General features: G+C 46.0%; 1 protein-coding gene and 1 long non-coding RNA gene across 4 annotated transcripts in view; one reads left to right on the top strand and one right to left on the bottom strand.

Moving 5' to 3' along the window:
* The window catches only part of LOC118846452 (TCDD inducible poly(ADP-ribose) polymerase), a 46,231-nt gene extending 24,539 nt beyond the window's left edge, over positions 1–21,692 (bottom strand). The window contains exons 1-2 of one of the 3 annotated variants that reach the window (XM_036755003.1): positions 21,306–21,692; positions 16,449–17,415 (exon numbers count right to left, since the gene is read on the bottom strand). In XM_036755003.1, the coding sequence (XP_036610898.1) occupies positions 16,449–17,362 (914 nt within the window). In that variant the 5' untranslated portion in view covers positions 17,363–17,415; positions 21,306–21,692. Of the gene's footprint in view, positions 1–16,448; positions 17,416–19,646; positions 19,874–21,305 lie in introns of those variants that run through there. The other 2 variants (XM_036755005.1, XM_036755004.1) reach the window with 2 other exon arrangements.
* LOC118846453 lies at positions 1,820–3,083 on the top strand. Its single transcript, XR_005010194.1, has 2 exons — positions 1,820–1,951; positions 2,899–3,083. It is a non-coding gene; the product is annotated as an uncharacterized LOC118846453 (long non-coding RNA).
* Positions 21,693–22,670: the final 978 nt, after the last annotated feature.

Here is a 22,670-nt window from a genome sequence, read left to right as displayed (position 1 = left end):
TATATCCTGGAGGATGGAGGTGAGTCACTTCGCTGATGAACAACGCTGCTTCCACAGGCTTCCTTCGCCAACACACACCCCAAGATGAGGCTCCAGACACAAAATAACTCGGCTCTAACAAGAGAAGCCATTCTCTTGGCTTAGGTGCTCTACCCCTGCTCTCCTCCCACCCTGCACATATCTTGACAAACTAATTAAGTCTGACGTTCTCCAGCATATTTTATCAATGCCTGGTGTGCCAACACCCACACTGATTCAGCAAATATGCCCCCCACATGATCATTATTCCTTTGTGTGCCTCGATAAGCAGAGGCACCTACAGACCAGAGAGAAGAAAAATAAGACTGCAAAGTAAACGATAAATAGTGTTGGTGTGAACACCCAAACGAATGAAAGGAAACAGGCTTTGAAGAACATAATCCCCTTCTTCGATAAATGGCACCATCTTTCCTAGATTCTGTCCACCCTCCACCCCCCACACTTTGGCCTCAGTATAGAGAAGAGCTATTTCTGGGCAGCTTCACGATTTAGAAATCATTGAAAATAATGAAAAAAACTTTGCTGGGAAAAAAAGGTCTAGCGACACCCAAAGTAGATAACAGGGATTTTTGTTTCCATCGGGGCTTAAGAAAAAATTCACTTCACACGTAGACCTTTTTTATATCTTTGGTTTATGTTTGGGTAAATTGTCAAGGTAATTAAGGCGCTGAAGAAGTGGCAACATTTACACATCAGTCACAGATAAGAAAAAAAAAAAAGGACTGCTGAATCTCCCTTTTTAAGAAGGATGCTGAATTCTTACGGCCAGCCAGGGAGTGGATACTCAGTCACTAGCAATAAGTAGAAGTGAGTCTTTGGTCTTCAGCGCTGTAACCTACTCAGCCAAACCAACCAATAAGCATTTGTTAAGCTCCTATTACAAGTTGGGTTCTGTGCTAGGTGATAGATGCAAAGACAAAACACAAGATAGTCCCTGACTTCAAAGAGCTTACGGTCTCCTGGTGGGGAGGTGACCTCTACTGAAGTGTGCAGACAAGCAATAATACAAATGATGTGCAAAGCAAATACTTCTCTTGGTCGGTCAGAAAGGCCCTGGTAGCTGGGGGTACCAAGCATTCAGCAATCATTGAAGTGCCAAATGTGTGGCCGGCACGGTGCTGGGGATACAAGGACAAAAAGTCAGCTTGGGAAGCTTCCCACCTGATGATGAAGTCATGGGGATACAGACTTTGAGCTGGAAGTGACCTTGGAGGCCACTGAGTCCAATGCCTTCTTTTTACAGAGGAGGAAGTTGACTCAAATCCAAGTTTTTGAAATGAACAAGGAAACAAGGCAGGATTTCTTTGGATGGGGTGAGGGGAGGGGGAGGACTTGTGAAAAAGAAGATGTGCTTATTGGATCTAGTACCATTTGGTTCCAATTCAACCTTTTAGACCAGGGGCTTCTTACTGTGTGTTGTGGATCTCCCTCCCCTTTGGCTATCTGGTGAATCCTGGAGACCCCCTTCTTGGGATACTGTTTTTAAATTCATAAGATAAAATACATAGTATTATAAAAGAAATAAATTATATTAGAATAGTTATCTATCTATCTATATGTTTTTAAGAACTAAGGTTTTTGGACCCCAGGTTTAAAACCCCATGGAGGATGGGGGAGGGGAGAAAAAAGCCTTCGGTTCATGGTGAAAGCAGAGAGAGGCCAAAAGGTAAATGCAATCTGTTTGAAGTACAGGCCCTCCTGTTGTAAACCCCAGATAAGGATGGTGGCTGGAAACAGAGAGTTCTGGAAATATCTCACAGGCACACCAAACAAAACAGAGCAGGCTCCTGGTGGCTGCCTTCAGTGTTCAAACAAGCTCATCTGACAGCCCTGGGGTTCTCTGGGACCTGATGGAGACACTCAGTAATGTCACGGCCCGATGAAAATGAACATCGCATCCTGAACCTCCAAGGTACATGGAAAGACCACTTCTTTGTTTGTTTATGTTTAGGGGGCCTGGACTCTCCTCACTTCACGTTTTAGAAACATTGTTTTCTTTTGTGACCTGTAACATTTCTGAGAATAGTCTCTCAACTTGGACAGCACATAACTGGGGGGTGGGGGGATAGGGAGGGGGCGGGGTGAGGAACTATCATTTAGTATTGAAAGAAATCTTGTACAAGAAAGCAGAAAGCACTACACTGAACCCACGGTATTTCTGGGGTTTTTTTGGGGGGAGGGGGGTTGGGTTCAGGGTGCAGTCAGACCCATAGCTCGACTCTCCTCTGGACCAGCAATTCCTAACGTAAGGGACTTGGAGTTGCCTGGGGTATTGATTATGGAGTGATTGATCATGGTCCCCCACATGTCTGAACCCTGGGCTGCCCCTTGGTCCACTGTGCTACATGGTCTCTCTCTAATCCCGTACAGTTTTAAAACATCTGGATAAGGAGGGAAAAGTAAATTAGTCACAAGATTCCTTGAGAACCAGTAGATGGGTCATGGGCCAACTTTCTGACTTTGTAGGAGGAAGCCAGGCAGTTGTGCAGACACATACTTCCTGCTCCACCCCCCAACCAAAACGAGGTGTTTCTGTTAATACAGGGGTTATCCTGACTAGATAGGGACAAGAAATGAATTCTATAAATCTGAGAACTAAAGGAATGTGATGTGGTGTGGAGACTTACTTGGGATTCCAGGCTTGTCTGAATTCTTGGGCACATTACATGTATACAGGATAGCCTGAGTCCTCATGGCATAGTGAAGAGGGCCCTGGATTCAAATTCTGCTTCAGGCATTGGCCCTATGATCTGGGCAAAGCCTTTAACCTCTGTGTCTCCCTTTCCTCAATGTAAAGTGAGGGGCTTAGATTGGAGGCTAAGGTCCTTTGAAGTGTAAACTCTTTGATTCTCCCCCAAGACAGATGTGAAGCAGCATGGAATCAATCCATAATTGAAAGAGGGGCCAGCTCTGGCGTCAAGAAGATCTGATTCTAGCCCTGCCTCCTGGGCACCCTGTGAGTGCATGGAAGAGCGAGCGGGCCCAGGCCAAGTTTCTACGTGTTTTGCAATGAATTTTATTGTTTATACACTGAGTTTTGACTATGAGTGGCTATGAGATTTTTATTATTTGTCTTTTTGTTAAGTGATTATTTAAAAAAACAAACTATAATTTGCTGATACACATCAATGGAGGAAATTTCCACATTAGATTCCCCACACAGATTAAATATCAAAGATATAATACACTGTGTGTACACATATGTATACACAACACAAAGATGTGTGTATATATAGGCAACAGTCAGTCAATAAACATTTATTAAGTGCCTACTATGTGCTAGATAACTTCTGGAGATGTAAAGAAGGGCAAAAGATCATCTCTGCTCTCAAGGAGCTTTCTCTCAACTACACACATGATATATGTACATACACACATACATGTATATATACACATATGTACACACACATATATAGCCAGCCAGCAATGTACTGTTCTAATAGACTATTACAATATGCACACATATATGCTAATATTTACAAAGCATTTATTTGTGCCATGCACTATACTAAGTGCTTTACAATTCATCAAAACAACCCTGGGAAGGAAGGAGATGGGGCTATTTTCCCCATTTTACAGATGAGGTAACTGAGGCAGAGGTGATTGACTTGCCCAGGAGCACACATATAGTCTTCCTGACTTCAGGTTCAGCACTCTGTCCATTGTGCCACCTATCTATACACACCACACACACACACACTCCCTTTTAGAAAAAGGAACATTTTGTACTTCTATAAGTTAGTTTCTGTCAATGCCCGTTGAATGTGTAAAGTACAAACAGTGGATGAGGCACCAATCAGAACCTCTAATTAAAAGGCACTCAAAGTCAAGCTTAGTCAGTGGTTTTTAAGACTCCCCTGGAATCCTACTGGCAAATGATTCTTTATGAAGTTCATGGGGCAAGAGTTAAAGGGAAAAAACCTTTAAGGCACCCACTAGAGGAAGATTTCAGCTGCTGCCCCTGGTATTGGAGAATCTGGAAATCACTGAAAGATTTGCATTGTCAAAACCGGCGGATCAAAGCAAAGAAGCCCAAAGAGCTTTCCCAGTGCGGACCTAGGGAAGCATAAACAGCTTTTGTACATTTAAAAACCCTCCTTACAAACTGGGCAGAGCCTGCTGTTCTTGAACAGGTGTCTCAGGATCAATCAGCCAGTATTAAGTCAGTGCTCAGGACATGACAAAGGCAAGGTGAAAGGTCCAACCTGCCCTCAAAGACCTTACATTCTTTCAGAGGAAATGTGTACACATGAATGAATGTTTACCAAACACAGAGCTAAGCGCCAGGGACACAGAAAGAAAAGCTAAGACAGTCTCCGTCCTCAAAGACTTTCCATTCTAATGGGAGAGACAACATACAGGGGCCAGGGAGAGGTATTTTGGTTTTGAAAGTTACCAAGGATGCAGACTGGAAGCAGAGGAGAGTAAGCTGATGCATTCTTTCTGACAGAAATGGCAGAATTGACTTAATTATGATTCCAGAATAGTCAAGTACATATTAGTATACACATGTGTGTCTTTATCTTTGAAGATGTGGCCATGACCCAAAGCAACATTTTGAAAGCACAGGTCTGTCCTGGTCACTCCCTTACTCCGGAAGTTCCAATGGCTCCCTATCACCTCCAGGATGGAATATAATTTCCTCAGTTCAGCCTTTAATAACCAAGTCTCAACCTGCCTTTCCAACCTCATACGCATCACTCCCCTTCATGGACTCAATGGTCCAGGCACTGTTCTTCCTTTTCCTCATACCCAATATCCCATGTCCCTTCTCTCTGTTTTTGCATAAGCTGTCCTCTATGCCTGGAATGCATGCCACCTCTGCCTCCTAGAATCCCTAATTTCCTTCAAAGCCCAACCAGCTCACCTCCTACATGAGGGCCCTGTACTGCTAGGCCCCCTGCCCCATATACTTGTCTCTATTTTGCATGCAGTTTTATGGACCTGTCAATAGAATGTCAGCTCTGTGAGGGCAGGGGCTGTTCAATTTTTCTCTGTTTCCTCAGCAGCTGGCACAGTGTTTGGGACAGAGCAGGCACCTAATAATGCTTGCTGATGGACAGAATGTTGCCAAGAAGCTCAATTTCAAAGCTTCGGCTGGCTTGGAGCCTTTCTGCCTGATTCAGCAGGGCCTGTTTTGAGCCTCACAGACAGAGGGCAACTATCATAAATGAGCCACATGGATGCACCGTGGTTTGAACAGGAAGTGAAACTCCCATTCTACCAGAACAGCTAGGACACCAAGGCATGGAGTCCTTCCATGTAATCATCCTAGCCACTGCTTTCCATTGCAGATGCCAGTTCTAGCAAGGCAGCTAAATACATCTCCTTCCTGGAGAAGAAAAAGAGATTGACAGAATTCCCATGGGGAGGCTTCTGTGCTGACGTCAGACAGACCACAGACATCAAGGTTCAGGTTCAGGACCTATCAGGTGGAGTGCAACTTCATTAATTCAGATCTGCCCCTCACTTGGACCAAAATCTGGGGTGGCTTTCCTTTTGCTGAGTAAAAGTAGTTTCTTAAAAATAAATAATTATTTTTGTAAATAAAAACTTTCTGTAAATAATTCAGTTTATCCTAAGGACTCTACTAGTCAACATGGTCAATTGATAAGGAATGTGGTACTCAGGGAAGTGACTTACCCAAAGTCACACAGATACTAAGAATCAGAAGAAGGATTTGAACTCAGATCCTTTGAGTCCAGAGCATGAAGTCTTTCCTCTCCTGATCCCACCTCCCCCTAATTCGTATTAGCAGGAATTTCTTGTTACTATGTAAAACAAATGGATAGTCCATTCTCCATCCAGGGCACCTTGGGTGTGTGTTGGGGCAGGGGGAAGATTGTTTCTCCAAATTGAGAAAACATTAATTAATGATGTCCCAGTGTTATTTTGGGTTTTGCTGCCCATGTCTGAACACCTTGACTGTGGCATCAGAGGAGCCTATGGGAACCACATGTCCAAACAACGATCTTTTGTTTCTGTGCAGGAAAAAGCACTCTGCAGGACTCACTTGTATCAATTAGGCAAAATGGTCCAAATTAAGGTGTACTAACAAACTAATGATAGAACATTCCACACAAGGTCTCTGATATTTGGTAGCATAGCAACGGGGAGTTTAAATGACTCCTAATGCTGGAAGGAAAGAAAGCACACCAGCCTGGGTTTTCTTTCATCTCTTCAGGCCAGAACCTTTCATGGTGGGGGGAGGGGGAGGGGAAGAACTGTTACTCAAATTCTCTAGCTGCCTAGAAGTGAAAGAAAGAAGCCAGGTGACAGGCAGAAACCAAAGAGCGACCACAGCAGGAAGCGATGTGAAGGATTCCAGGCCCTTTGCCCTCTCCTTGAGTCGATCAGGTGCAGGAGCTGGCTAGTCTCAGCATTCAGACTCTTCTCTGAAAGTGCCCACGCTGCATTCTGTGGGTGCACAGAGCACCCGGGGTCTCACTCCTCCTCCCTGTCCCCTCCCTGCACTGATGCCTAGACTTCAGTGCTCCACAGGGAGACAGGGGAAACCACCCACCACCTAAGCTTCTGCAGAACGCCACCAGATGGGAGAGAACGCTTCTGGGTGGGTAATTAGGCAATCCCAATGACCAAAGACCCAGGCTTCCTTTCTGGTTTCACTGAAGAGAGACATTTTAGAAAATACATTTTCTCATAAAACAAGCTTGAAACAAGATCATTTCAAAATGTCCTAGTGTTACGGGAAGTTCATTGTCCCCTCTTACACTGGCAGAAGTCCCTCCCTACGTGTATTAAGGGTAGCACCCACCATACGTATGCCTGAATGAAGAAGGGCAGTTTTTGCCCAGAGATGCCACAGGCACAGCTTTCTCTACTTCTCCTCACACAATATTCACTAACTGGCGTGTGCTCATGAGTCACTGGAGAGGGAGAAAAATCACCCCTTGCTCTCATAAAGACTGAGCTCTTTTTCCACAGCAATCATCCTACCTGGTACTGATTCTTTAGCCATTAACTGGGGAGATACCAGGAAAAAGGATGAGAATACAGCCAGCCATATCCCAGGGAGACACCTTTTTGCCGATTGGAAACAGAAATCCAGTTCCCTCCCCTCTGTACTTGTCCTAGCAACAATAGCTAGAACCACTGAGAAACAGGAAGGTTTCAGGAAGAGCACTGGAGATATCTCCATACCAAAGGGCTTTGCTCAAAGAGACGGTGAGCTTTGGAGTTAGCTTTGCCTCACTTAGGTGTTTATGGTGTTGCAAAGTACAGTATGACATGTGATCACAACCTCTTACCTAATACAGCAACTAAGAAGGACCTTGGTTTGGCTTCAATTACGCAGAGTAATTTGTTATATAATTTTGTTGACCTCTTGCCTACCTATCCTTTGGTAATTCAAAGTTCCTATCATGAGTGTGGGAACTCCTTCCACCCAACAAGGTGGCATGTCCTCTACAGCACTAGGAAAAAATAGATTGCTCATTCACCTCTCAACCCCTTTCAATTAAATTTTCAAAGTTTCAACTGCTCTCTCTCTCTCTCTCTCTCTCTACTGCTAAATCTCATTCCTCCCTCCCTCCTTGATCTCTCAGTATCTTTTGACACTTTTAACATCCCTCTTCAGCCTAGAATCTCTCTTCCATTATATCTGATGATACTTCTAACCTTCACTCCTTCCCACTCCTTAAATATGCCCCCAGCAGGTACCTTTGTTTTTCTCCCTTCAATTTTCAGTTCCCTTTATGTGTTGTCTCCCCCCCCCCCTCCATTAGAACGTAGAATCCTTGAGGGCAGGGGCTGTCTTTCTACTTCTTAGCATAGCACCTGGCACCCAGTAGGCCTTAAGGCTCTTAATAAATGTTTATTGATTGACTGATTCCAAGAAATGTGGTTAACTAACTCCTTATTCTCTTCCTATCTGCCTAACGGCTTTGAAAATCCTTACTGGATCAGAAAGCAGCTCCTGCCCCTTGGTTCCAGGCTCTGTACTGTGGCTGCTCTTTCCTTTCTCTGCTTTTGGGTTCCGAGAATTTCCAGGGGTTCAATTCTCATCTGTACAAAAACAGTTTCCAAATATCGATATCTCTCTTGGGCCCCAGTCTTGCACTGCCATCTCCACCTAGCACTGAAAACTCCACATGCTCAAAAGAGAACTCCTCAGATTTCCCCCTAAATTCCCTCCTCCTTCCAAGTTTCCTAACTTTGCTGGGGGCAGCACCATCCTTTGAGTTACCCAGCTCATTACCTTGAGGTCATCCTTGACATTTTTTTAGGTTTCTTCGTTCTTTAAAAATTCCGACTTTAACACCAAATACAACGAGCCTTTCCATATATAGTGCAAAGGAAGGCAATTTACATAAAACTGCAAGTCTCATTTGTAGAACTTGCCTTTCTTTTCAATATATAATAAATTCAACACCTAATTTTCAAAGCTGTTGGGATTGTCTGAGATTCTTTTGCCACCTCTCCTCCTCCTCCTCTTTTTTCTAAAATTGGGAACCTTATCTCTAGCCTCTCTCTTCCTCTGAACTTCTCCAAGAAAAACAAAAACAAAACACTTATAAGAAATATGCAGAATCAAGCAACATAAATTCCCAAGTTGGTCATATTTGAACATGTGTCTTGCTCTATATCTTGAGTCTTATCTCCTCTCAGGAAACAGGTAGGTAGGATGGATGCTTCATCATCGGCATCCTTTGCTCTTTTCCCTCTCCTGCACATCTCATACAGCCAATCAAGTCAATTGCCAGTTTCCTTACAGGTACCCTTTTCCCCATGGCTGCCATGCTAATTCAGGCCCTGAGTATTTCTCTCCTAGATTATTATAACTGCTGCCCTCATTCTTCCCGCCTCAAGGCTCTCTTAAATCACTGTCCACACAGCAGCCAACACAATCTTCCTCAAGCATAGGTCTGACCATGTCACTCCCTTGCTCAGACACCTCCAATGCGTTGTTACAGCTTCCTAGGATCAAACACAGATGCCTCATTTTGACCTTAAGGCCCTCCCTCCACATTCTGCTCCAACCTATCTTTCCTGCTTTATCGCTAGCTTTCTCCCTTAATTTGGGCTCCTATCCACCCCACCCAAGTACTCCATGTTCTCTGAGCTCAGCATTCCATCTGCCTCCTCCATACATGCACCAGCCATCCCCCATGCATTCATTCCCTCTTTATCTCCACTTCTCAGAATCCTTCAAATACCTTCTTTCTGGTACCACCTCCTTTGGAAAGATATCCTTGATCCTCCTAATGCTCTCTCTCCTCAAACTGCCTAGTATTTACTTAGTGTAAATAAAGGCAGCATTGTGTTATAGATGCAGAGCTTCCACAACAGGAAGACCTGGGTTCAAGACCCACCTGTCTCACATACAGGCTGCATGACCCTGGACAAAGCACTTAACCCTTCCTTGTTGCTGGCAATACTCTGAGATGCTAAGTTTCATAGAAGGGCATGACCTAGACAGGTCCAGCCAAGTTTCTCCATCCTGAAGTTCCCTATACTAAGGAAATCACAGATCCACCCCTATTCCTGCACTAGTGAAGGGTTGCTAAGAACAGGAATTGTTTTGTTTTTGTCTGTATCACTAGTCCCTGCCATATGATAGGTAATAAATGTTTGTCAAATTGAAATTAGTAGATGATCTTCCTCAGTTATGGTCACTGAAAATTTCCTCACCTCCTGGCCAACCTCAGGAGAGGGATCCCCAGACTTTGCCAAGCTGGTCCTTGGACAACACACAGCCAACCATTAGGCCTGTAGCTGAATCCTTGATAGCTTCATAAGACCAGCCAGTGGGGCTTATGCTTCACAGGCATAACTTTTGAGAACCCAAGGTCACTGGGATGCCACAGGAAGGCACGAGAGGAGGGCTTTTGTGGGGCAATTCACCCACAACAAAGCAAACTCCCCTGAGTTTCTGTAATGACAATCCACTGCCCTTTGCATTCACTTGACAACAGAGTACGCCTGCATGCATCTGGAGCCACTAGATAACCCATAAGAAATTTCTGATTGAATCTTTCTCCATCTTTAGCTCTGGGAGGTGGTGTGATAGCCATGAATACACCAGGAACAAGCTGACCTCAACCTGGAGCCAGGTGACAGCTGCTTCTTCCAAAAACCTCAGATTCACTCATTGTGGGGGAGAAGATAAGCCAGAAAGGTAATGAAGGAACGATTGCTGTTGATTCTCCGGATAGCTCTACACATGGCCAAGGAACTTCTCTGGATGTGTTGAGATAGAAGCCAATTAGTTTTATTTCATATGTAAATAGCAGTACAAAGAGGTAGAAAGAATAAATTCATTGGAGTGCATTATTCTTCAGCACCAGGCGGCCCATTCGGAAAGTCACTTCATGCACATCTTGCTTACAGAGGCTCCCTCTTCTCTTCTCTTTCTTTCTCTCCAGCAAGGGATTTTTAAAAATAAATTCCAACCCATCCAGCTGTATATATTCAAGAAAGTCACAAGCCCCAGTGAGTGAGTTTCAGCTGTTCACTCCTCTCCAGTGTTATCAATAACACATAATGAATTATCTCATACATTGCCACAGCTGTGCAGACCACAGAGCTAACTTGTTTAATTTAACCACTGGGGCAAAGCAGAAGAACTGGCAGCAGTCCATGGGAGGTGGGATGGGGTGGTGGAAGACAAACTAGCGTCTAGGTCACAGGCTAATATAAGAGTAAGCGTCTCGACAGCTTTTTAATCATCATCAACATGAATCAATGAGTAAACATTTCTTAAGTCCCTACTATGTGCCAGGCACTATGCTAAGCCCTGGAGATGCAAAAGGAGGCAAAAGACAGTCTCTGACCTCAAGGAGCATACACTCTAATTGGAGACAGAGTATGCAAAGAAATAAGCACCAGGATGAATAGGAAATCATGAACAGAAGGCATTGGAATGAGGAGGGCTTCCTGTAGAAGGTGAGATTTGCTTGGGACTTGGCATTTCTCCTGTTTGCCTGTGAAGTCATCTGATGGTGTTATCACATGAGCAGAAGAAGACTCCTAGAAACAACCCAAGCGAGTGAAATTGCACAGAAACCGAGAATAAGACAACACTGAGCTTAATCCTCCAGCAAGATCGACTCCCTTTTTTGTCAACAACAGCTTGGCTTTTACAGGAAGAAAAGAACCCTGGGCTTGAAGGAAAGGCAAAACAATACAACAGAACCTAGGTGTTTCCCTTTCTTCATGTCACACGCGGACCTGCCAGGAGAACTCCAAAAGGAAGTGGGGAGTTGCCCCTCTTCCTGAGTGGTCCCAACTTCCAGAACATTCCAGCTCCCTTCAAACACAAGGCCATGGCCAAATGGGGGCTGAGGTTTAAAAAACAGATTAGCACAGCCACCACCAACAATTCCAATTATCCACAACAATACTCGCATGATTAGTGTAGGGCTTTTAAAAACTGCTGAGTTCTGCCATCAAACTATTCCCTCCTACTGACAACCAGCCTTAGACTGTCAGTGAATCCCTTCTCTTAGTCCCCAAACAAAACATTCAGTTGTTGGTTTTTTCTTTTTCCAAGAGCACGCGGTCCCAATCTGGAAATACTCCAAGGCCTATCCTAGGTTCAAAAGGAAGTCTCAGTGCTGGATCTGCAGAGGTTTGGGTCCACGACTGGTGTCCAGCTGATGTTGGCATTAAATGTCTGCAGATGTACAAAAGCATCCTAAGAAAGCCCATTTCAGACACTACTATCTCATCAGTCAGGCTGAAGGCCAAATTGGAAAAAAGTGAAGAACAAAAACTATTCCATTTAAAACAAGCCAGTTAAATCAGCAGGCGCTGAATTTTTGTTGCAAATGTGTTCATAGAATCATAGAATCAAAGTATTGAAAAGGACCTTAGGCTATCATCCAATACAACCTTGTCATCTGATTTTATCCTTAGGAATAAAGTTAACACGCTGCATGCCTTTTTGGGTTAAATAATATCTTACAGCGAAACCAACTGGGAAAATGAGATGTTTAAGAAATTCCATCTGCATAATCAGAACTGGTTCATTTTCCACAGGCTTAACCCAGGAGTGCTTGGCCCCAACCCTCTTCTCTGCCAGGGGCCCAGAATTATGAACTTTCTTGAAACTCCACACAGTGAAGATATTATGGATACTGAGTGTGGTAGCCAGTCAGTTACCATGCCACATCAACTGTGGCAAACAAGTAACACAAACAGTCACCACCCATTGGTTAGCCCTGCGGCTGACTCCAGCTTGGCCCTCCCCCAGCCACCAGACAAAGTGCTGAGGAGGGCTGCTTCCTGGTTATATGCAATCTGCATAGATAGACTAGCTTTACAAGCCTGACCACAAGAGATTAATAAGCTTTAGCCAAATAATGTGGTAACCATGTGAACTGGGCTGCTCCAGCTTGTTTGCGAATCTCTCGGCAATGCCGTTATCTGCATCTTGTTGCTAGGAAACCCAACATCGCTTGGGAATACAAGGAAAACTGGGTTGCACTGACCACAGGTCGATCCCGTGGAAGATTCATTTTGGACACCAAGTTCTCTATCTGAAGTCCTGAACATGAGAGCTCAGTTTGTGAACTTTAGGCAGCATCTATCTATCCAACCATCAATGATAATACTTCTATCAATACTGTCATTGAGGGGAACAATTATTACTGACACCGACAACATTATTCATATTTTACTTAGGAAACACACTGGTTTCCCCCCCAGTCATGATACTGTTATTGAGGGGACTATTATTGACAATAACAGCAAAAACACCATTCACATTATGCTTAGGAAAGGCATTGGTTTTTTTGCCCAGGTCATGACCCATATATGTGGGATCGGCGGTAGGGAACTCCCTGGCCTAGTGTGAAACCTTCCTCTCAACTCCAGCACCTGCTCAATCACTTTGAGCATGAGAAAGCACTAACTGACTTGTCCTTGTTCACACAGCCAGTGTAGGTCAGTGGCTGGACTCAAACCCAGGTCTTCTTGGCTATGAGAGCAGCATTATATCCACCCTGTCAGGCAGGCATACACAGACACACCCCCTACATACACATATATGATACATAATATATACAGATATACACATAAATACACGTATACATAGAGATACATACATATATAGAAACATAAACACCAACAGGTTTAAGATGTCTTCTGCATTAAGTGTATAATACACATTATCCTCACTAAACCTATTTTTAAAAGCCAGCCCCCCGAGCCAGCTTTGTAAATAACTGTAAGAGCTGCTCAAAGGTCAGCTTCTGTACTTTAGCCCAGAACAGCCTTTAAGAAAGAATCAAACACGGAATGGCCCGATGACCTCAGACTAGTTCCTGGATTTTTCTGGGATCAAACTGCTTTTCTTTCTCTCTCACTTTACTCATGGTAACAGAATGTGTTTGACAATGACCTTGGTAAGTTTCTTCCTGGCCAGTTTAAATAGATAGAAACTTGGTGTACTAAGATGATGAAAATTATTCACCAGCCTGGAAATGTACTTCACCAGGGTGATGGGGGAGGTCACTGGCCAATTTCCCAATCTGGAAATGGTAGGATTAAAGAGGCTGGGAGAGTTGGGGTGGGTTTTTTTTTAATTAATCACCCTGGTCACACCAATTTAGAACTGCTAGCTTATGTGTACCCTGGAAGAACTTGGAAAATATAGCTCTTTGTTACAGAGGGCTTAAAAAAAATTGGGAAAAAAAGGAAGTCATTTTCTCCCACCTCATACTGCTTTCTTCTTCACAGGAAAAAATAGTTGCTTTTTAAAATCATAAGATCCCCAGAAAAATCATGATTATCCCAACCAAAGAGAACTATGACCCAAAATACTTGGAAGATGAGGAATTTCTGTTTAGCTAGAGTTCTGACACAGCCTGACTTCCATCTCATGGTGGCTTCACGTAAAAGCCCTCCTGCCCACATCTTTCCTACGTTTTTCATTTAAAGACACCAAATGCAATCTCTCAATGTTCATGATCAGTGATGACCTGAATTACAATGAGTGACCTTGTCATCCTTCAACCAGCCTTGGTACTACTACTCAACCTCACCACTCCCCCTTCCCCTCTGATTGGACAGTGGAGCCATGAACTCCAGGTGGGATGCTCAGCTCAGATATCTCCTCATCTCTCACCTGGACACACCGCCTTGGGACTTCTCCACCATGCCCCCAGGTTGGCTACCTCAATCCCCACTCCCAACCCAGTTAGATTGTGGGCTCCTGGTGGGCAAAGATTGTCTTTCTTTTCTTATTTTATATCTAGCACTTAGCACAGTGCCTCACATGTAACAGGTGTTTAATAATGTTTATTGGGGTGGCTACATGGTACAGTAGATAAGAATACCAGGTCTGGAGTCCAGAAGACTGTCTTCCCCAGTTCAAACCTGGGCCCCAGACATTTACTAGCTGTGTGACCTTGGGCAAGTCACTTAGTCCCATTTGCCTTAGTTTCTTTATCTGCAAAATGAACTGGAGAAGGAAATGGCAAACCACTCCAGTATTTTTACCCAGAAAATCCCAAATGGGGTCAAGAAAGAGTTGGACATGACAAAAAATGACTGGATAACAATGTTTATTGACTGACCCCTCCTCCCCAGGATAGGTATCTCCCTCCTTTTAGTAAAAGAGTGAAATATTCAGTACAATATTGCATACACTGCCAGATAGGATCACTGAGTTAGCCAGTTTCTTAACTATTTTCTTTGTTAAGAGGGTGAGGGTCACTGGAAAGATCACTTTAAAAGACCAGATTTCTCTGATACCATCAACACTTAGGATGATTAACCTGAGGTCCCTTAACTTGGTTAAAGATTTTTCTTTCTGGTAACTGAATTTCAGTATGATTGATTTCCTTGGTCATCCTATGCACTTTTTTTATGTATTCAAAGACAATTTCGAGAAAGGGTCCAGAGGCTTCACTAGCCTGTCCATGAGCTCCAAAACACAAAAAAGATGAAGAATTCTGGGATTCTCAGGTCACTCATTGGAACAATGAGAGTTAATGCTGAAATGAAGGAAGCTGCACAGCTTGCTCTGAGAATTCTGGTGAGCCCTCAGATCTGAGGACAAGTCACCCAGCTGGGAGTGGGAAGCCCATTCAGCTCCCGGGCCACCACTGCCTGTTCTTTTGGCTTCAGTCCCCACGGTCCTACATCTGGAATTCCCAGCCTTCTTTCATTGCTATTCCAGAGAGATGGCCCTCTCTCCCCGATTCCTAACAAGTCTCAACTCTTGGTCATGAACACAATGCCATCATTAACAATCACTTCTTACTCAGACCCAAAGAAAGAGAACTCTCAAGGCTACAACAGAATGTTTTTGGTCCAATAGTTTTGTACACACTTGCAAGTTCTTTTTATTTCATGGTCCTCTATAGTTTTTCTCTTTGTTTCAGAGTTCAGAGGAATTGGGACATGGAGACAAGTTCTCTGTGAAATACAGTTCTCTGGACATTGATGCCAAAAGAACTGGACCATTTCTCTAAAGCCTTCTTGTGTAAGGCACCAGAGCTTTCCCTATAACAGACAAAGCAGCACACCTTTTGATCTCATTAAATATTAAATGACACTGCAGTTAAACTGTGCCCTTCTAGGCCAGAGGCTTTTTAACCAGTGGTCCATGTACTTATTTTCTTTTTAAAAATATTTTAATAACCATATTTCAATATAACTGGTTTCCTTTGTAATTCTGTTTTATCTAGGAAACATTTTGCTGGAAGTGGTCCAAGTTTTACCCATCTGTCAAAGGGGCCCATGATACACGTTAAGGCTAAGAACTCCTGTTCTTGGCTAAGGTGCATCAAATAATTATCACAGTGGTTTAAAAAAAAAGCTTTACGGTATCTAATAAAAGGAAAAATCAAAAGGAATTTGACCAAAAACTTTCTGGTGTCAACAAGGTACTAAGAGCTTTGTCTGATATAATGAGGAAAAACAGCAAAAGGGGTTTTGTCAGATTGTCTGAATTACTGGTCACAGCTCAGAACATGTTGATTTGGGTTGAAAATAATCCCAATGTGTGCCCCACAAATCATGTGGCAAGTGTTTACTGCTCAAGGAAATTCCAATATATAAAAGCCAAATGTCTCCATAAATTAGAGAATAAAGCAAAAAGTTTCACCATAAGATTCTTTTAAGTAGCAAACTCCACATTGAAAAGATCCCTTGGCTCACCAAGTTCAATCCACACCCAATTCAGTAAGCAATGCCTTGCAGAAAATGTGGTATATTTTGATTTTCCAAATTTTCCAAGCCTTGAAGGCCTTGGTAACTTGAGTGTGAACTGCAATCATAGGGAGAAGTCGTAATTGTTTAGACAATTCTGTTCCTTTAAGGAAAGGTGGAAAATTCGGGAAGAACGGTCTAATCTTCTTGAGCTGAATGGACAGAAGAAAGCTTCCTACAAATGTTAACGAGCCAGCAGTGGGCTGGAGGGCAAGCGGTCACTTACTCACCTGTACTTGAGTCTAACTCTGTCGTTGTCTGGATTGCAGAAGAGTCTTTCCAAGTGCTCCTGAGAATCGTTGCTTACACTCTGCCATGTTTGACTAGCCGTCCTCTTGACTTGCCAGTGGTAGGGTAAGACTGTGTGATGTTTTAAGCAGTCGCTGCCATAAACACAACTGCCCTGCAAGAAATCCATGCAAATCTCAATCCCATTCTCCTGGTGCGTGTGATATTGTAACTGGTTCAGCAGTTCAAACACCAGATCGAGGGAAGCCTCCTCACTCTTACCCTGGAAGAGTCCAGTATTTAGCTTGTTGCTGGTGTTTAAGTTGTACTGGAGGGCATAATTGTCCTGCTGAAACAAACCAGGAATACAATCCATTGCCTTCTCTGTACAGTCAGGACTAACAGGGACATCGCTGGTGGCTGCATGCAGGAGGGGATCCTGGAAGGGCCCCACAGCAGGATCGGGCACAGTTCCATTGGTAGTTTCTGACGGAAAGCCATGGTCTTGAGATGGGACCACCTGCTCCGTATCCTCTGAGGAAGGATCAGCTTCTGGTATTGGTCTCCCGACATCCGCCCCTCCAGAGAGAAGAATGCTCATGCCACTGCCCACTGGTGGGCATGGTGAATTCATTCCCAATGCTTTTTTCACAGCCGGCTCGCACAGGCTGCTACCACCATTTCCACTGGGGTTCATAGGCATGAAAACGCCATCAAGTGACCCCGATTCTAACAAGGTGTTTAATATTGGCCTCAAGGTTCTCAAGGTTCCCGTGCTGAACCTCTTCTGAACTTGCTTCTTCTTGAAACAAGTCTTCACTGGAGCAATCTTCTCAGATAGTCTCATCTGGCAAGGAAACTCATCTGAAGGACAAGGAGGCTGCACAATACAGGCTGTCCCGGACTCGGCTTCCATCTTTTATGAAGTACAGAGTCACCGTCTTTACTATTCAAAGATCAGACCAGAACCTGGGCAGGAAGAAAAGCGTACCAATTAGAATCCTCTATCAATCATTGATCTTGGCTATCAGGTTACACTGGCCATCAGCTGCCTTGGCTAACAGGCTCATCTCAAAACTGGTGACACATTGAGTCCACCCTCAGACACTTAATAGCTATGTGACCCCGGGCAAATCCCTTCAACCAGCTTAGCCTCACTTTCTCCACTGGTAAAATGAAGGGGATCAACCCACCTCACTGTGCTGGTGTGATGGAAATCAAATGAGATAACAGATGTAAAGCATTTAGCAAACCTTAAACTCCCCTCTAAAGACCAACTGTTATTATTATTATGGTGGGTGGGTATGAGTATATAATGCTGCATATGCTGTCAGGCTTAGATGTTGTATTGTGTAGTAGTGGAAACTGTCTTTTTCTTTTTCTTTTTCATTCTTTATTATAAGAAATGGCTTTCTGGAGGGAGTGGGGAAAATATATTAGGGAAAAGAAGGTGATGTAAAAAAAAATTGCAATAAAAATGTGAAAAACTGGGTGGCCATTCAAACACCTAGTAATTCATTCATTCAACAAACGGTATACAAAGGTCAATGGAAGCATTAAGCACTTAATACTACCAGGTCGTACATTAGGTGCAATGTTAGATGCTCAATCAATTAATCAGAGGCCCTACTTGCAAGAAGCATAGATTCTATTAAGGGGAAACAACAGGAACTCAGGCAAATGAAAAATACTGACAAAAGTAAATACAAATGAGGGGGAAGTATAGGGGAAACCCCTACCTATCCCCCCATCCAGGAGATGGCATAGGTACTGCAGAGGCAGAGTGAGAGAGGCATTCATTCAGGCCTGAGGGATGAGAGCTTATGAAAAGACAAGAGGGCAGATGGAAGGGGGAGTGTGGGTAACAGCAAGTAGGATTCTCCAGGGAAAAAGAATTCACAAAATACTTCCTTGGGGATGGATATAGCAAATCCCAGTTCTTCTGGCTTCACAAAATCAATTTTGAATTTCACCTTGGCACCAAGGCTCCAAACCAAAGGCTTGACAACAAGAGGCATGACAGAATTAATACCCTCCCTCCACACCCACAACCCCCAAATATTACTCGTGATTTAAGAGTATGAGAAAAGGAGGCCAGCTAGCAACAGTGACATTAATCATTATTCATAGCTATGTCAGGAAAAAAAAAATGAAGAGTCCTTGCTTTTCAGAAAACCACTTGGAAGGAAATGGAACGAATTCTAGAGGCATTTACTAAGTGCCTACTTTGTGTCAGGCCACTAGTGATACAAGTACACTGGCAGCCGAGGTCATGGAAGGACGGCTAGCTCTCTGAGAGGAGTATGACTTCTTAAGAAAATCAGGAACTTCACAAGAACCATGAAGGAAAACCAAGGAAATAAGACGCTAGCATTCCCCTGTCAATTCACCTTATGATTGTGCACATCTAAAGCAACCGTCACTTCCAAAGAATTTAGGAAGCGGCCGTTAGGGCTGGGACGCAAAGATAAAAACCCAAACCAGCCTTTTACTTCAAGTCAAGCTGCTTACAGACCCCAAGAGCGTCGGCAGGCGCCTTATCGAGTTGGGAGCCCCTTCCCTCCCACAGCAGGAGGGAGCTAAAATAGAGATCAAAAAAAGGGCGGGGGGGGGGGGGAAGGGTGGGCTACAAGGTATCAATATTAACAAGTGCACGATGGCCACAAAAGGCGGAAGGGACCGAGAGACGTCCACGTGAGCTGGGGCCCCAGCAAGGTGAAACCTAACATCAGTCGTCAATGAATAGGAAACTAGCCAACCTAGGCTTCATTCTTCATTACTTAGTGATCCTGCCTCAGGGAATTACTTGTACAGCCTGTTAATACCTCTCCCTACGCCCCACCACACCCAGCCCAACCGCCGAGGGAGCCTGAAAGTCACCCTCTCCTCCCTAAGAAACACAGGGCGAGCACGAACTCTAGCCCCAAACAAACCAAAACAAATGATTCCAAGGCAGACCTCTCTTCCTCTTTTCTCCGGTGTCTCTCAGCTCTCCGGCGCAAGGTGGAGGTTGGGCACTCGGCGCTCGCTCGCTGCCTCGCTCACCCAGGGCTTTCTCCAAACTGCCGCGGCAGAGAGAGTGAGAGATGCGGAAGCTGAGCCGGAGGGAGTGCGACTCAAGCGGGCTGGCCTCGAAAACCGGCTTGGGGGAGGGGGGCAGCGCTGCTCCTAACACCTGGCTGTCCTCAGAGCGCACTCACCTCCAATGCCTTTGTCCTGGGTAGCTTAACTGCCTCGCACGTTTCCCAGGAGCAGAGGGAGCAGCCTCAGCAGCCGCAGCTACGACCTCATTGTCAGGTGCAAACCCAGAAGCCTCCCGTCCCCTCTCACGAACCTACATGCCCTGTCCTGGTGTCACCAGACATCTGACTCAGAGACACTTAGTTGCACGCAGCTAGTCTCCGGCTCCCTCAAAGGCTCACAACCCTGGAGGGATGGAGGAGGAGCCGTTTAAAGCTCCAGTCTTGCACTGCCTCCTGCTGGCCTCTTCTGGGAAGGCAATACCAAAGCCAGAGCCGGACTGCAGCCCTCTGGAGCTCCAAGAACCCCCAGGATGAGAAGCCTCGCCAGAGGTAATAAATGGGCAGGCACCCGGTCCAAAGGGCTGCAAGTAGGGTCCAGGATGGAGCCGGTCCACGAGGTGGATGAATGAGAAGCTCAGACTGGCACCCAGGCAGGACTGGCTTTAAAAGGGCACTCTCGAGCCCCAGGCTCGGAGAGCACACATCTCCCCCACCGAAATCTCCTAACCCATTTATCCCAGGTTAATTTCCATCCTGTGGGCACTCAAACGTTCTCTAAAGCAGAAGCTCAACGCTGACAAGACCAAAAAAATAAACAAAACCTTTGTGGAAAAACTGTTCCCGCTGCTCTCAGGGGCTTGGGGTGGGGAGGAAGAAAGAAAGAGAAGAGAGAGAGGGAGAAAGTGGATGGGTGGGGAAAGAGTGAGAGAGAGAGAGAGAACGAAAGAACACCTTCAGATAGATTCCTTGTACAGACGATCGGAAAACCAACTACCATTCTGGGTGACTGCCTGTCTGGGACAAGCAAGGTCAGCGAGAATGCCCATGAATATCACCTCTTTCTGGGGCACAGGCAATTCCCCCATACAGGGAGGCTAAACAATATCCCAGTGTGGCTGGCCCCTGGGCCGAAGCCTCCCAAAGCCAGGGGACGGGAAGCCCAGTGCGGGCACCCCTGTCCCAGTGCCAAATATCTCCTGCCCTGCCTTGCTATGCTCTGCCCAGAGCAAACCCTGGTGCACTCGGACACTCTGAGAGCAATGCCATCTGAGGGGACAACAGATAGCCCGAGAGGACGCAGTCATATTTCTTCCACTGGCGGGGGCTACGAGTAGGGCTTGACAGTCCTAACCTTAAAAAGCAATAAAAAAAAGTTGTCCCCCAGATCCCGAGGATTGGGGGAGCAAGGGTATAGGGAGCGAGAACAGAAAGGACTGGGGGCGGATGCCCTAGAATTTGTCTAGCCCCCGTTCCCTCCACGAAAAAACCATAACGATAGGACCCCGACGACACTGGGCACCTTGACTGTCTACTGATCTCTCCTTTCCCTCTTTGCAGAGCTCCTGCCAAGCCCAGGAGCAGCCACTCCCTACTCGATCCCCCAAACTTTTCCACCCCTTCCCTCCACCACCACCCTTACACGCCGGGAATTAGGGCGAACTCTCAGCTCTCCCTTCTACCCTTTCTGGGGGGTGGGATGGAAGCTCCAGAGCAGACAGAAAATGCTGACTATAAATTGGGGACTGCGGCAATAGATGTGGGTGACAACGATGGTGCGGAGGGTGACCGTGCCCGCCCAGCACCCCTCTCCCCAAGCCCCAGCCGGCTTCTTCTTACCTGCACCAGCAGCTGCGGGGCACCGAGGGCCAGGGGCAGCTGGCACCGCCCGGGACGTGACAGGCGCTGCTGCAGCTCCCCACAGAGGTTAGGAGAGCCCGAAAGAATATCCTCCCGATTCCCCCACCCCCGGGGCTGCCCCGAGCTGGAGCTGACTGGCTGGGGTAGGCTGGCAGGGGCTGGACGTGGAGCCGCGCCGGCAGCAGCTTGGGCGTCTAGGGCGCGCGGGCTCCCTGTGTTCGGCTCCACTGAGACACCATGCCCAGGCAGAGTGTGTTGGAGCCACCGCTCTCGCGTGGAAGCAGCCTCTCTGCTTCACTCCGCTCGCCCAGTCTCACTGGCTAAGCTGTTTTAAAGTGTTTCCTGTAAACCACTCTCCCGGCCCCCATCCGACTAGGGGCGGAGCGAGAGGAGAAGGCAGGCTGGCTGGCGAGCAGCCGAGAGGGGGAGTGAGACTGGTTGCCCAAAGCATACACGCTAGGAAGCCCTACCCCGTTCTCACACCTCCGTCTGAATGCTCCTCCCTCAGAGTCAGTGTGAGTGTGAGTGTGTGTGTCCATATGTGAACCCGCGCAGGGGCGCGCGCGTGCGTGTGTGTGTGTGTGTGTGTGTGCCTGTGTGTGTGCATGCGCCGGGGAGAAAGAAATGTCCTTGGGGGCTTGCAGAGCTAGCCGCTTGCAGTGCGCTGCATGCGTCGGCAAGCTTTAAGGGGAGCACGGGACAGTCACTTTGTTCCGGAAAGGGAGCCAGAGCGCCAGAGTAGGTAGGGAGAGAGAATATGAGCTCAAAGACTCGGTGTTTTTTCTTCTTCTTCTTTTTAGGTCACGTTGAACCGAGTTTAAGCAAACTCTGCCCGTCACACTGCCCCTCCACCCATACCACCCCTCTCCCCAGGCTCATCTCCCGTAATTAGCTTCCCAGTCCCAGCGGAGGCAGCCCCAGCGCCGGGAAGGGAGCCCGTGCTCCTCCCCTTACCAAAGCGGCCCCTGACATTTCCGCCATGCAAATCCCGGAGCTCTCGGTGACCCAGGCGCTCCCTCCCGCTCCACGCCGAGTTTCCTTTCCAACCACGAAAGGAGGCATCGCCACCTCTGCCCTGCTGGGCCGGGCCGGGCAGGCTGGGCCGGGCAGGCTAGACCGGAGTGCGGTGGGTGTGGGGGAAATGAGACCTAGAGGTTGAGTAAGGAAGCCTGAGGGGAGTCACGTTTTGTGTGAAACGAAGTCGGCCTCCCAGAAAGGAAAGCTTCCCCTTTGTTTTTGAATGTAGAAGGTCAGATAACTCCCTCTAGCTCCTGGCTCCAACCTTAAGGCCACCAGTGGGGGCTGTCTTCCAGCACCTTTCAGTGCTAAGCTCCCCATTTTACA

The sequence above is a fragment of the Trichosurus vulpecula genome, chromosome 4 (genome assembly GCF_011100635.1).
Source record: "Trichosurus vulpecula isolate mTriVul1 chromosome 4, mTriVul1.pri, whole genome shotgun sequence".
Lineage (NCBI taxonomy): Eukaryota > Metazoa > Chordata > Mammalia > Diprotodontia > Phalangeridae > Trichosurus > Trichosurus vulpecula.
The sequence above is the reverse complement of the archived record's forward strand: the minus strand, read 5'-3'. Positions and strand labels throughout refer to the sequence as shown.